Consider the following 14941-nt stretch of genomic DNA (forward strand, 5'->3'; position numbering starts at 1 on the left):
TGAAAGGGACAAAATGCATTGAAAGGGACTAAATATCGTGAAAGGGACTAAATACCTTGAAAGGGACTAAATACCTTGAAAGCGAGATCCACCTTGAAGAACAGGTACTCGGAAGGGTAATCCTACCACTTTCAAATAAACAAACTACTGTCTAGGAAAGTCTTGACGTCCCAAAGCTGATAAGAGTAGACAATACTCACCCCTTGGAACCACTGTCCTGCAGAATGTCGGGATGGGGTGCATTTGCAGTGATCGCATGCTTGTATCAGTGGCGAATGTAAGATCAGTGTTCAAAATCTAGCCACCATTTGCGAAACAGGAACAGTATGGTTTAAATAGTAGCATTTCACGAATGCACAGGTTGTGATGGTTGTAAATAGAAAGTTTCAGTTTGGTAGGTTAAACATGAAAGAAGCAATCATCGATTTCGTTTCACGTAGACAAATACTAAGGTTTTTTTTCTTATGGTTTGATTTTATAGCATTTCTATGAGCCGATATTGTTAATGACACACTTTTCCACACATATGTGACGTCTTTGCCCTATTGACTGCATAATATTCATTTTATCTATCTAAATGTGTTCGTGAAGTGATCGGGGTCCAGTGATTGTACACGCACTGTGCACGCTTGCAGTGATCGTAATTTTTCTTGCAGTGATCGATATCGTACAGTTTTTTCAAACATGTAAAAGTGAAGATGACTGAAATACATCGTTTGCTTCATTAGTATAGAATCAGAAATTAAAGTCCCAGCTATTGAGCGAGAATGGATGGAGTTGACACAGCACAGGTTAATGAAAAAATGACTTTGTCGGCACTTTTGCACGTGCCTCGCGGGCACCTGGCTATCCCTTTATCTGCACTCCGTCGTCGTAACAAACAGTGAAACTGTGTGAATATTTCAATGATAGTTTGTTAAACGACTTTCTTATTATTAGGACACAACTTCTGCAAAAACCTTACAGAGTTGGTATGATGTTTTGATTATGATCAGCGTTTCATTGAGTATGTTATGTATATTAGTTTTCGAGCTAGACTGTAATTCATCGATCCGCTTTTGAGCCAAACGGACTAGACACCCTTGCTTGCACGGGATTATTGTGTTATATAGAGCCTACACATCTCACACACAAAGTGATTGATATACTACACATTTTCGAAGGCTGAATAATACACTCTGATTTCAGGTTATGCTTTTAAATAGTAACCTAGCCTACTGTTCATTTCCGACCGGGGTGCGAGGCCTATTGCATAATTAAAGTCTGCTTCCTTTTTGTGTTGTTTGGACTTAGAAAAAATAAGAAAGCGGTAGTTTTTCCGACTTTCCCCTCTGTAAGCGATGCTACTCGATAGGTGATTTCATTAAAGCTTGAAATCTCAACTAGGTAGTTGTTACCTTTGTTGATATTTCATATCAGACTTTTGATGAGAGTTGAGATTAACAAACTGTGAACTGTGTGAATATTTTAATGATAGTTTGTTAAACAACTTTATTTTATTTTTAGGACAAAATTCTTCAAAATCCTAGCAGAGTAGGTATGATGATTAGATTATGATCAGAGTTTCATTGAGTATGCTATGTTTAATAGTTTCCGAGTTAGAATGCAATTCATCGTTGTCTTTTGAGCCAAACGGACTATAGTCGTCATAAATAAAGGGCCAAACGAAGCCTAACACAAGCCTAGAAACGTTTCTTAGAAAAGGTAGAGCCAAGAGTGTCATCATAATGTTTATTGTGTGTATGATAAAAAGTGGCTACGTGGGTTTATTATCCTGGGGAGGGGAGACGACATACAATCTATGCCTTTTTTGTCTGTCCTCTACCGACCACCATGGACAAATTGAATATACTTTCACCAGTGAAGAGCACACGAGACCACTGGCAATGATGTCAAACGCGCTTGCCTGTGATGTGGTGTTAGTGGTGAATCTACAGAAGAGTTTTTAACATTGAAGTGTTCTTTTGGGAGATCTGCTGCGTTAAGGAATCGGTTTCATAACGCAGCGTTACTCGTTTGGCTATCATCTAAACTGCTGACTAGTTTGAAATCTTGAAACCTCTGCCAAAGTCTACCAACAGCATCATGACTCACATAAAATCGGATAGCACCCTACGCTGAGTTTGACCAGGCCTATGGTCTGACCCTAGTCTCTCTCACAGTCCCTGAACCACATTATTTTCCCTACATCTTAGCCTCCCTGCAATACTAAGGTCCTAAATGAAGTAAGTTTAGATTTCCCCAGGTTCAGAATCTCTGGTCTACCTGGGGCTCCTTTTCAGTTTTTGACAGGCTTGCGGTTGGGTATCCTGGTAGTTAAAGCGTTCGCTCTTCACGCCGAGCACCCGGGTTCGGTTTCCCACATGGGTACAAGGTCTGAAGCCCATTTCTGGTATTCCCCGACAGGAAATTGCTGCAATATCGTTAATGGCGGCGTAAAACTAAATTTACAACATCGGTATTAATGATACTAATGGCGTGTAATTCCATTAATATATTTGGAAATATCCGTGAATACGTCGTATAATATTATTCAGTGAAATGGTACAAAAAGTACGAATTGTTCTCTTTACACGTCTCACATGATACACGGATTGATTGTATGTATTCCACATTAAGGAAACCGTCCCCGTCTACATGTTTGTCTGAGTGGTGACCTCTGATCAGTTGGTTAACAACAATTCTCTGAGTAGTTGTGAGGAAAGTCAAAGTAGGACGCGCATTTCCGCCAAATGACGTCACTGATCAGTTTTCACACTTTGGCGTTACATCCATTTGTCTCTGGTTCGCTTTCTTGCCTAGAAAGGTACTATGGGTAGAGATTTTGTGTTTTTGTAGATGGGCAATGTCTTTTTTGTACCCTCAAGTTAGCTTGATATACATTGTCGTGCGTGTACTTTTGTTTTTATTAAGTGTTATGGTCATTGTCTCTATTTCAAAATTTCCGTGTTTCTGCAAACGGTGATTCACAGCTGCAGAAAAGTCATCCAGAGAAGGGCAATATCCAAACCTAAGCCCCCTAATTGATGGTCCTAAGTCTGGAACTGATCGAAAATATACTTTGTTGCATCGAAACACCTACTTATTTCATATTTTCGATAAACTTTAGGAAAAAGTGTACAGAAATTTCCTATCACTGCCTATTCCAAATTTCCGATCACTGAACAATGTGTTCACTGTACTCCCACGATCACTTCATTGAAAATCAGTTTTACATTTCGTACAGTAACGTCTTCAGTTCTGACCTGAATTCCTCATTCCATAGAGAGTACAAGTCTTATACCTATTAACTATCTATGTCATTCATAGGAAAAATGGAAATATATTTGAAATAAACTCAGTATTTGTCAAAGTGAAAATCTATATTCTGCCGATAATCCACGATTGTTTTCTTCATATTTACCCTAGCAACTTGAAACTCTCCATATATCCCGTCAGAACCTGTGCACTTGTGAAATGTTAATATTTAAACAATATTGCTGGTGTTCCGCAAATGATGACTAGAGTTTTAACACCGATCTTACATTCGCCATCAAAACATGCGATCACTGCAAATGCAGGCGGACAATCACCCTATCACTGCACCTCTGCAGGACAGTGGTTCCAGGGGGGTGTACTGACTAAACGGGTAATTTGTGTATACTGTCCCTGATGACATATTGTGAACCGAGGAACATAAAATCATGACGAAATATGTGCAATGACGAGAGCCACGCCCACTTCTAGAACAGTCGCCACGTGATCATCATAAAATCCCGTTCCATACACCGCTATGCGTTTAAATGACTATGAGCCTTTGTAATCCTGCAGGAAAACCTGCGTTCAATATCAGTATAATGTTAATGAATCATCGTGAAGCTTTGACAATGTAAAGGGGTAAAAGTGTGGACGAGACAGACGGGAGTCTGGATCACACAAACCAGTGACTGATGCAGCTTTCAGTAACCATATCCGACGTGGTACGTCTGCATACTATCAGTCTTACCATGAACCTTACCATTCCATCAATTTGGCTCTGTGGTAGCCTAGTGGTTAAAGCGTTCGCTCGTCACGAGATCCGGGTTCGACTCTCCACATGGGAACAATTTGTGAAGCCTATTGATGGTGTCCTCCGCTGTGATATTGTTGGCATAGTGCTGAAAGCGGCGTAAAACTAAACTCACTCACTCCTTCATACGACAGTTGTGATTGCTATGGACTTTATCCAACAAGGGATCTTATCTTTAATACTCCTAACAAATACATTGATTTGAAGTACACCTCTATTAAACTGTCGTCACTAAAGCGAGTTACCCGGGTACCCGTATGTACACTGGAGAACAAATTTGTCGAGAGGATAATCAAGATCAAGATTACCTCAGCTCCTAAAATTGTTAATAATTCTTGGTTATGTATGTATATGAGATAACCATTTTTCTGGACCGTAATACCAGTCCAGCACATTAGTCGAAAATATGAAGAAGTACGTGCATAGTGTGAAAGGGAATTCATTTGTTAAAGTATTGACACCGTCTTTTTACGTCTCTGCGCTTACATCATCAAATGTGGATACATTTCATGAATGTGCCTTGTGTCTCTCCGCACGTCTATTTTAATGGTTGGAAATGGTTTAAATTGTAAAGTATTGTTTGCATTAAATACAAATTGTTGGGGTTAACAGAATATGCTAAGATTACAAATATACTAAGGGAAAAAATAAGGGATCACATAAAAGCACAATTGTTCCTTAATATTTTTCCAGGTTTCTTTACAAGCTATGAAATACAAAGCTTGTGAAGAAACATGAGATCACTTATATTTGCATGTGATCACTTATTTTTTTCCCCTTCGTATATATACTGTATATATACATGGATGGTAGTAGGCTGATGGGCGTGTCATAGTTGCCACGCTCCAGGGAAAGAACAGTGGTAATTCCCATGCAGTGACACGCACACAGGATACATGTATATGATTATAAATTCAGTAGCTGATGCAATATATATATATACCACAGTCAGGGACATTATGGGGGTTAATGGATATATGTATATTTCATCCTATGACTACGCTAATATTTCATATTTTCTGAAGGTGGTCCACTGTGTCCAAGAGACACACATTTCGCGAAGTAGTTTCATCAGCCAATGCTGCCTTGACCTGCTGGGAGTGGTCAAGTCCTATCTTGCTCTGCATATTATGACCTTCAGTTTATCGTTTATGTCTGGTCCATTGAATCTTGCCTAAAAACACTAACGGTGTTTGTGTTTTGATTTCAAAACTGAAAACATTCCTGCAAAACACGAATAACTCAAAACACTTATTTCCAGACAAGCAAACCGATGGACATGGAAGATGTAAGTTTACAATTTACACAGACATTTCTACTCGATCTCGATCTGTAACAGGGTAAGTAACAGTTTGAAGAAGTTCAGTGTTGACTCTTGTTTGTTGATTCTTTTAAATACCAGCTGATGTGGAAACCATTTAAGCGTATTTACCGGGCACTCGCAACTTAATAATATGTTTCTTGTGTCCAAAAACCTGACATTTCAGACACGCAATCCATAGTGAACTGAAAAACAAAATAAGGTCATAGGTTTGAGTGGACATTTAGAAATAACAACGCAAATTCGCCACTACTCATGTGAAGAAGCTTACTCATCCATTTTAGCCTGACTCTTTATCCTTAAAAGGGCATTCAGCATCACAGAACGTGATAAGAATTGTATCCCTTCTACTCTGGTAGCTTGGGCGTGTCAGTCACGATGGTATATAAGGATATTCAGCCACTCACTGCACGCACTTCACACTACAGCTGGAACGTTGAATCACACATTACCGGCACCATGAATTCACTGCTGGGTTCGGTATGTATTTTTCTTGATATCTCGTTTGGACGGACATGTTCTTGTTCTTCTAATCTGTGTGTAGTATGACAAGCGCAGATGAGAAGGATAAGAAATGGAACAGAATTATAAGGGGGTCAGGAGTTTGCGAAGGACCTCCTGGAGAAAAGAAGGGGGTGTTGATCTAGAAATTGGGTGGAACTTTCTAAGATGGCTGAGAAGGCTGTGTCGATCTGGTGGTTGTGAGTGATTTTTGGAGATGGAAGATTTTGGATGAGGTCGTAAAGGACTGTAATGTGAAGGAAGGCTAAGTAGATCTTGTGACGGACTATCTGTGATACGATGTAAAGCTAAGTAGATCTGGAGACTGTGAGGGACTTCCTTCCACGGAAATGGGCGAGGCTAGGTAGATCTGGACCTTCTGATATAGAAGCTACGGGTAGTAAATCCGAAAATTTAGGTTTTAATTTGGATATGGCGGGTACAGGTTAGACTACTGTATAGAGGAAAATCTATGGATCTTTAGATCACAGTGATTAACAAGTTCCTTTTAATCCCAGGTTACACATGTTAACACTAAAAGGTTGCTGCTTGTCTTGCACTGAACGCTTTTGAATCAAGGCTGCAGACAGAGCTCCAAAGCACTGTTTGTTTCGTGTTGTAGAAGTCACATATAAATGTCTCTCATGTTCCAGGTCGCTAATGCAGAGAACATAGTCAATGACAAAGTGGGTGTAGTGAAAGAGAACGTTGATAAGGGCGTGGAAAGCGTAACAGAAGGAAAGGATGTACTTTTGAAAGAAGAAAGCCGGGTAGAAAAGGAGCTGGGGGAAGAGGTTGAGGCGGTAAAAGAGGAAGCAAGTGTATTGAAGGAAGAGATAAACGTAGCGAAAGAAGAGGTAACGGAATTAAAGGCGGAAGAAGACAAGCTGAAAGCCGTAATTGATGAGGCGAAGGTGGAAGAAGCAAGGATGAGAGAAGTTGTCAAAGAGGAGATGGCGGTAGAGGACAAGGTAGTAGCAGAAATCAGAGAGGAAGTGGTACTGGAGGAGAAGGTAGGAGAAGGAATCAATGTAGAGATGATGGTAGAGAAACACGTAGAGGAAGAGGTAAAAAAAGGGGTGTTGCTAGAGAATAAAGTGGAAGAAGAACTGAAAGAAGAGCTGGCACTAAAGAACAAACTAGAAGAAGAACTCAAAGAGGAGGAGGTGGTTGAGAACAAAGTAGAAGAATACGTCAAAGAAGAGGAGGTCCGGGATAACAAGGTAAAAGAAGAAGTCAAGGAAGAAGTTGCGGCTGAAGAAAAGACAGAGGAAGAAATAAAAAACCCGGAAGCGGAAGCGGAAAAAGAAAAGTAGAAGCGGTCGAGATCAGGCAAAGTGAGTACTTCGTGTTATAATGTACCCTGAAAAAACAAGAAACTTGACAGGTTGTTTTTAGAGTATACTTACTGATGTTGCGAATGTTGCGAGCCTGGGAGATGGTGGTAATCTAGGTCGACCTGACCTGGGTGTTTCATTGCCAATATTGTCGTATAAGGTCCATAGGTTTGAGATGGTCTGTCTGGACACGCTGCAGTGTCATGCCCCCTCATGCTAGGATGCCAGTCCTTGTAAACGGCCGATAGCGATGTGTCATTGTGCCATACAATTAATTCTTTTGTCGTTTATATTGGCTTACAGCAATGCATATGGAGAACCATTGATATGGTTGTTTAAAACCTCCAGTCATTGACTTCAGCTCATGGTGATACACAATTTCATGATGTGCGTGAATTTCATGTAGGTTGCGTTTTAGCGATTCACCTCAGACGTGAGTGTAACTTTACATTTTTGTTTAACGTTTCTTTTTTCAAACAATCAGCATGGATTGGTTTGTGTCAAATATTTTCATTTTCCAAAGCGTTAAGTTTCTTTTTTGAAGAGTATATACCCAGTGGAGTGTTCGGTGAACGTTGTTTAACAGAAAACGCACCGAGCGAGTCAGATGTGGGTCTTGTGTATCTACATTCAGTGCGTGTGCGTGTGTCACTTTCAGCACTAGTCTATCTATACACATCCTCGGTATCTCCAGGGTATACGTTCCGATACGTCTCCACTATACCCTGGACGCATCTACGCATCTGCCAAATAAATGTATTACCTCCCTTGCCTGTTTTTATCCAATCAGGTATCTACGCTGGGAAGTTGAGCGAACCAATCACAATTCACTTTCGTTTTTTAAATTATCTAACCGATTATTCTTGGCAAAACAATCCATGCAGAAGTTCTCTGAAAGAGGTAGAAGTCCTTGCATATAATGTTTAAAGTGTCACACCTATTAATTTGTCTGTATGATTTCCTCAAAATCTGAGTCGCACTGCCAACAAACCTACCTTTGCGACCGCTACCTTTGTTGAAATTGACAAGCTCGGCCTAGCTGATTGGCTACGGTGAGAATGCGGAGTCAGCAAAGGGAGGTAATACAATTATCCGGAAGATGTGTCCAGGGAAAAGTGGAGACTCACCGGAACGTATACCCTGGAGATATTGAGGATGATCGATACATAAAATGGGTTTTTAGTGGGTTTAAATGGGAATCGACGGCAGGAACACCGACTTCATCCGCGTGCTGATACTGCCGCTCCTTCTTATTCTGTTTCTTGAACAAGGAATAGAAAAGTGTAGTATATACTCTCTCTCCCTCTGTCTCTCTGTCTGTCTGACTGTCTCTCTCTCTCTCTCTCTCTCCATCTCTCCCTCTCCCTCTCCCTCTCTCTCTGTCTCTGTGTTGTGCTGTTCTATTCCTTGTAAATATTTACTGTGGGCCTCTCGCTCCGAGGAGCAGTTATGTAGCCAAATGGTTAAAACGTTCACTTAACACGCTCAAGACAGGGTTCGATTCCCCATATGGGTACAATACTTTCTAACCAGTAACATGAACGACAACTCCCGCTTTCCAATATATGGAAAAAAGCGTATGTATTCGATTTAGGGCTAGAACAATCTATACTAATGATGCTTTCATCCTGTATTTCAGCAAGAGATGCTCTGGACGTGCATCAGCGGCAGCTGTGCGTAACAACCATCACGTATATCTCGATGCATATACCATGTACCCATTATCTCTGCTGACAGAGGAAATGGCCATATGAAAAATAAATCAATTTTAGCTGAAAAGTTATTTTTAGTTTTGATTTTGATTTGATATGATATTCTGGACCACACTGCATAAAAAGGACTCACTATCACATGTATCTATCAAGACAGCTAATGCTTCTAAAAATTCTATGAAAGTTTCTTGTACCCGGGGCTGAATGGGGTTAACGGTGTGAGGGGACTGGGGTTAACAGTGTGAGGAGTGGGTTAACGGAGTGAGGGGGCTGGCGTTAACGGTGTGAGGAGACTGGGGTTCACAGTGTCAGGAGTCTGTGGTTAACAGTGTGAGGAGGTTGGGGTAAACGATGAGAGGAGACTACAACCGACCGTATGTGGAGACGGGTTAACGGAGTGAGTAGACCAACGTCTCGGTGAGTTTACGCCTCAGCACAGAGACACTGACACTTTTAGGAAATGAATCAGTTGACATTTTCTTTTTTTTTCTTTTTTTTTTTTCTTTTTTTTTTTTTGGGGGGGGGGTAGGGGGGGGGATATTGCAGGTATTTACGGAAAGTTAAGTGACAATGATTTTGTTAGTTATATTAACAAATTTGACATTATTACTTTATGTTAAACATGGACCGATGATATGGCATTCCCATGCTATGAAATATATGCAATAAAACTGCAGAAAACATGTCATCAAGTGGGAGACTTTCGGATTGAATATGTCATGGTGAGAAAAGACCAAACAGAAATCATTGTACGTATTTTGTGCAGAGGGGATTTCAGTGTTCGTTGAGGCATAGAGGCTAATTTCAGTGAGCATATCATCAAAAACACAGAAGGACAAGACCGCTCAATGTGGGTTTTCTTATTAGATTTTCTCAGCATCAAAAGACTTTCAACTGACCACACTGTAAATGCGTATGGCAAGGGTTTCTTAGACCTATGCTCAGTTCCCAACATTCCTCTTAATATGAAGTTACGTGCGCTTCACATGTTTTATACAAAACCGGAGAAACAGTCGTATTGATTTGGGGGGGGGGGGGGGGGGGGGGGGGATAATTATAAACTTAAGCTCTTTAGACCAAAACGAAGTGAATACTAGTATTTGAAATTGAAGCAGCAAGAAGAAGAATACAGTTTTAACAATTCTAAACAGTTTGGGTCGCCTTTGAAAAAAAAATTGAATGTGAAAGCCATGCAAACAAATGATACAGAGATCATTCTTATTTCAAAGACTTGTTTTCTATATATAAAAATTATGAACAACTACATAGCCAGCCAGTGCGATAAAAATAATTATCAAAGATTTGATATACATTACTCAAATGACCTACTTGACGCTCCAGTGACTCGAGAAGAAATCTCAAATAGTATTAGACAGTTGAAGCTGAACAAATCACCAGGAATAGATGATACTATCTCCGAATTTTTTTCTTACACTGATCTGATATTATATTCCCATATCCTGAATTATTATTTCATGTCATTCTTCAGAATGGTTTCTTTCCACATTCGTGGTCGACTGGCACCTATTGTATCTATTCACAAACATGGTGATAAAAATCAAACTGAAAATTATAGAGGCATTACTCTTTTAAGTGTCTTTAGTAAAATATTCACTGCAGTCATAAATAAACATTTAGTATTCTTGACTGAAACCTTTGATAAGATAACCGAGCTTGTTTTAGAAAAGGATATACTACTACTGACAACATATTTATTTTACATTCACTCATACAGAAATAACTAAATAAGAAAGGTACCAAATTTTATGTTCTCTTTGTAGATCTTGCACAGGCTTTCCACTCTTCCAGGTAATCATTCCTTTAGCAATAAACTGTCAATGTTAAGAAGTATTTACGATAACGTAAAACCGTGTGAAAACGACTAATGAAATATCCTATTCGAAGAGCCAAAAGGAGTAAGACAAGGTTGTATCTTGACCAATGCAGATCAACGAAAACTGTTCCAGTGGTATTCAGATATAGTACAGCTATTCATTCGATAATTTACTGATGATAAAGTACCTTTCTCTAAAACTATCTGTGGATTAGTAGCAGAAATAAATGAATTAGAAAATACTGTAATATATGGAAATTAACATAAGATAGAGAGAAAAATTAAAAATAATTGTGGTTAAGAATGGAAGTAAACTTGCAACAAAAGAGAAATGGTATTATGATGTTGAAATAATAGAAACAACTGTGTCTTATAAATACCTCGGAGCTTATTTTATAAACAAGTTATCGTGGTCCTTACATGTCAGAAATATATCAATGAAAGCAAAGAAAATACTTATTGGTATTATTAGAGATATTTATATTTTAGGTGGCTTGTCACACAAATGTTTTCCGTTAAGATTAGTCCCATACTTCTATATGGTTCTGAGGTTTGGGGACTCCAAACATAATGGTTTACGGTGAATGTGCTAGATTTCCATCATGTGTTGAATCAAAACTGAAAGTGGTAAAATGTTCGCTGAAGATCTTAAATGCCATCTCATAGATTACCCGAAATGCAAATTACCAGGGGATTTTGTATGATACAAGTGGAAAACATAATTTGGTTACAGATGTTCAACGTATACTATTATTCTACTGGTTTCGATGATATATGGCTAGAACAGTACATCATCAAAATTTCCTCATACCACTGAGGTTAACGATGTGGGGGAGTTCACAGTGTTGAGGAGATTGGAGCTGACGGTGTGAGGAGCTAATGATGGTGAGAAGATTGGGGCTGACTGTGTGAGGAGACTCGGGTTAACGATGTGAAGAGCGAACGGTGTGGGGCAACCGGAGGTGACGGTGTGAGGAGACTGGAGCTGATGGTATGAGGAAGTTTACGTGAAGGTAACGGTGTGAGGAGGCTAGAGTTAATGGTGTGAGGAGACTGGAGCTAACGGCGTTGAGTAGAATGTGAAGTCCTAACAGTGTGAAGCAATTAAATGTGTGTGGAGACTGGAGCTAACGGTTCCTGAATGACAGCAGCTAGATTAGTTTGCAAATGGCACTAAGGAAACGTGAAATGTCCAGGAAAACATTAAATATATTTTATGCTCTGAAACCCTGACCAAATACAGCGACATAAAATCACATTGGTGACACACTGCAACACGAGCGCCAGTAATTTCACAGCTTTTAATTAGTGGATTCCAAACTTTGCCCCATCAAGTCGAAAAGTTAATTTTTAATAAAAGAAAAATGAAATGGCGGGCTGTGGCACCAATTTGAATAGACGAGTGAACTCACATGATGCTGTTATTTTGAACCTTCTAATTGATCCCGTGGTGAATTTGAGGCTGGTTATTTAACGCCGTGTTTCGCGTAGATTACAGAAATGATAAAGTAACTTAAATTATCGTGACAGACGTATTGATATCTTTCACGAAACACTTAAACTGAACATAAGGTTCCGCTTCATCGCGGTTAATGAGAACTGGTATGGATATTGGTTTAATATCGTAAATAGCCCAGTGATTTCACACATCATATGTATACGTGTCTCTTTCAGTATCAAAGTTTTGTGAAATATACTATCCAAAAAAGGAACGCATATGCCATTTAAAAAAATCTTTAAAAATCTATTAAATACCTATTGTGTTCAAACAATCGTCAAAATATGTAACAAAAGTGTTGATAACATGATTTTACACAAATGCGCAAGTAAAAACACGATTTCACCTGAAAATGTTGATTTTGATGAGATTTTTCACAAGGATTAGCAAGGCATCACCTTCCAGGTGAAATAGTGCAGCAAAGAGCATTCACTGTCTGGCAATAAATATCCAGATTACTTTAAGAAATTAGCATTCGTTATGAAGGAGTTCCAAGGTCCATACCCTGATATCAGAAAGCGATGGCAAACCAGAATACCACAGTCATCCATCTCTAAATGAATATAATTCTGATGAAAATTCGATGTTATAATTCCTTAACAGAGGATGTGGAACAATGTCGCCCATGGCACAACTGCACTAGGTTGGATGAGCGTGCGAGTGGTTTTACGCTAATTTTAGCAGTATTCATGAAGTATCACGACGTAGGAGCCATGTTGGGAATCGAACCCGGTCTTCGGCGTGATGAGCAAACGCTTTAATCACTAGGCTACCCTAGCGCCCCTACATTTCAGTGAATATCGTTCATAAATGTGCAAAATCATAATGTTGGATAAGTATTTCTTTATGATTAAACACAGAGGCCAAAACGGTCTCAATGTCAGTATTCAAACTAAACAACATACTAGTATTTATCACATGATGGTCTCATCAAAATGTAATCTAAGGTACTGTGACTTGTGCTTTCAAAAAACCCTGTCCAAACTGTCGCTATCCAAAGGACCAAACAGTTGCAACAAAACTGTCAGTACAATATTTTGAAGATGATTTGAGAAATCGTCCAACATGTATATATATCTAAAAGGTAGAGATGTTCACCTTGTAAGTACAAGGTGAACATTTCAGCAGAGTTCAATGATTAACACTATTTAGAAGTGACGCTGAATTTGTTCCTTTAAGTAGACACAGCCTTGAATTAGAAAAGGGCAGTTGTCATAACGAAGTTTAATATTCAAACCGAACTTTCTTTATATCGGAACAACTATCATACCGATGTCTCCGTGGATATCTTTCACACTGAAAAGAAAATCTTGTATTTGGAAACCGTAAAATGAAATCCTGATGGTACACCTCGTGGGCGACTGAATAAGTTAAGTTTCACATCGCCTGTAGCAATAATTCAGCTAAATCACGATGGGTAAATCAAAACTGGGCTTCACACATTGTATCCATGTTGGGAACCGAACCCTCGTGTCCTCAAGCTTCTTGAGTGAGATGTTGCAGATGTGTTTCTGGAACCATTTCTTTACAGCAAGAAACTTACTGCTACATCGATTATAGTATGATAACTTGGAGTATGATAACGTTTCCTCGCTGTGAAGGAAACACCCTGTTCTCCAAAGAAAGCCCTTGCCTAAACCTCTAACGACTTGATGACGGAAAACGATTGTAAAGGATGGGAATTATGCTGAATGCTGCAGTGTTTCCGTTAAGTGAGTTTAGCAATATTCCAGCAATATCAGAGCAGGAGACCCCAGAAATTAGCTTCCCTTTAGCTTTAGTCTGCCCCCGAATCACATTATTTTGCCTACTTGCCTTCTCTGCAGTGTAAAAGCTTTAAATGAAGCAAGTCAAGATTTCCTTAGGTTCAGGTTCTGAATCACTGGTCTCCCCCGGGCTCTTTTCAATTAAAATGGGTTTGTATATTACAATCAAAATCACATATATTAGTAGACTAAGCATTAGTCTATCAGGTGTACTGCGACAAACGCTTTAACCACTAGGCTACTTCAGCCATTATTTCTGTATTATCTGCTGTTGTGAATGGTTACTGCATTCATCAAACTTTGGTTCCAGCCAGTCTCTCACAGGAGGAATCCTGCTAACAAGGAAGGAAGGAATGAAGGAAGGAACAATGGAGACATCTGCTAACAAGTTATTGATTGGGAGCTACGCACAGAGATGAATACCTTATGATGAGTGAGTGAGTTTAGTTTTATGCTGCACTCAGCAATATTCCATCTATATGGCGGCGGCCTGTAAATAATCGAGTCTGGACCATACAATCCAGTGATCAACAGCATGAACATCGATCTGCGCAACTGGGAACAGATGGCATGTGTCAACCAAGTCAGCCAGCCTGACCACCCGTTCCAGTTAGACCACTTACAACAAGCTTAGTGGCCCTTTATGGCAAGCATGGGTTGCTGAAGGCCTATTCTACCCCGGGACCTTCACGGGTATCATTTGGATATATAGTTATATACCTTGTTGTAATCAGATGTGCATATGCAGGTGCATGTCCTGCTATATCCTGTACAAATCTACTTTTTGTGACATGTGATGACATACCATGGTCAAATGTCTCGAAGTCTAGATAACTCGATATATTTTCTTGGTCCCATTAATATCCAGACAATATATGATATATATTCATATATGAATACCTTTGTATATCTTTTGCATGTAAA

At 39.4% G+C, this 14941-nt stretch overlaps 1 protein-coding gene across 1 annotated transcript; it reads left to right on the plus strand.

Annotated features, from left to right (window-relative positions):
• Positions 1 to 5740: 5740 nt before the first annotated feature.
• Positions 5741 to 8986, plus strand: LOC137278492 (uncharacterized protein PF3D7_1120000-like). Its single transcript, XM_067810847.1, has 3 exons — positions 5741 to 5849; positions 6524 to 7207; positions 8847 to 8986. Exons 1-2 carry the CDS (start codon positions 5748 to 5750, stop codon positions 7184 to 7186), a joined length of 765 nt encoding a protein of 254 aa, XP_067666948.1. The 5' UTR covers positions 5741 to 5747; the 3' UTR covers positions 7187 to 7207; positions 8847 to 8986.
• Positions 8987 to 14941: the final 5955 nt, after the last annotated feature.

Source organism: Haliotis asinina, chromosome 3 (genome assembly GCF_037392515.1).
Source record: "Haliotis asinina isolate JCU_RB_2024 chromosome 3, JCU_Hal_asi_v2, whole genome shotgun sequence".
Classification (NCBI taxonomy): domain Eukaryota; kingdom Metazoa; phylum Mollusca; class Gastropoda; order Lepetellida; family Haliotidae; genus Haliotis; species Haliotis asinina.

Coding starts and splice junctions, on each gene's coding strand:
- LOC137278492 (XM_067810847.1), top strand. CDS start 5,748: ATGGTATATAAGGATATTCAGCCACTCACTGCACGCACTTCACACTAC. Junction 5,850..6,523: donor TGAATTCACTGCTGGGTTCG/GTATGTATTTTT, acceptor CTCATGTTCCAG/GTCGCTAATGCAGAGAACAT.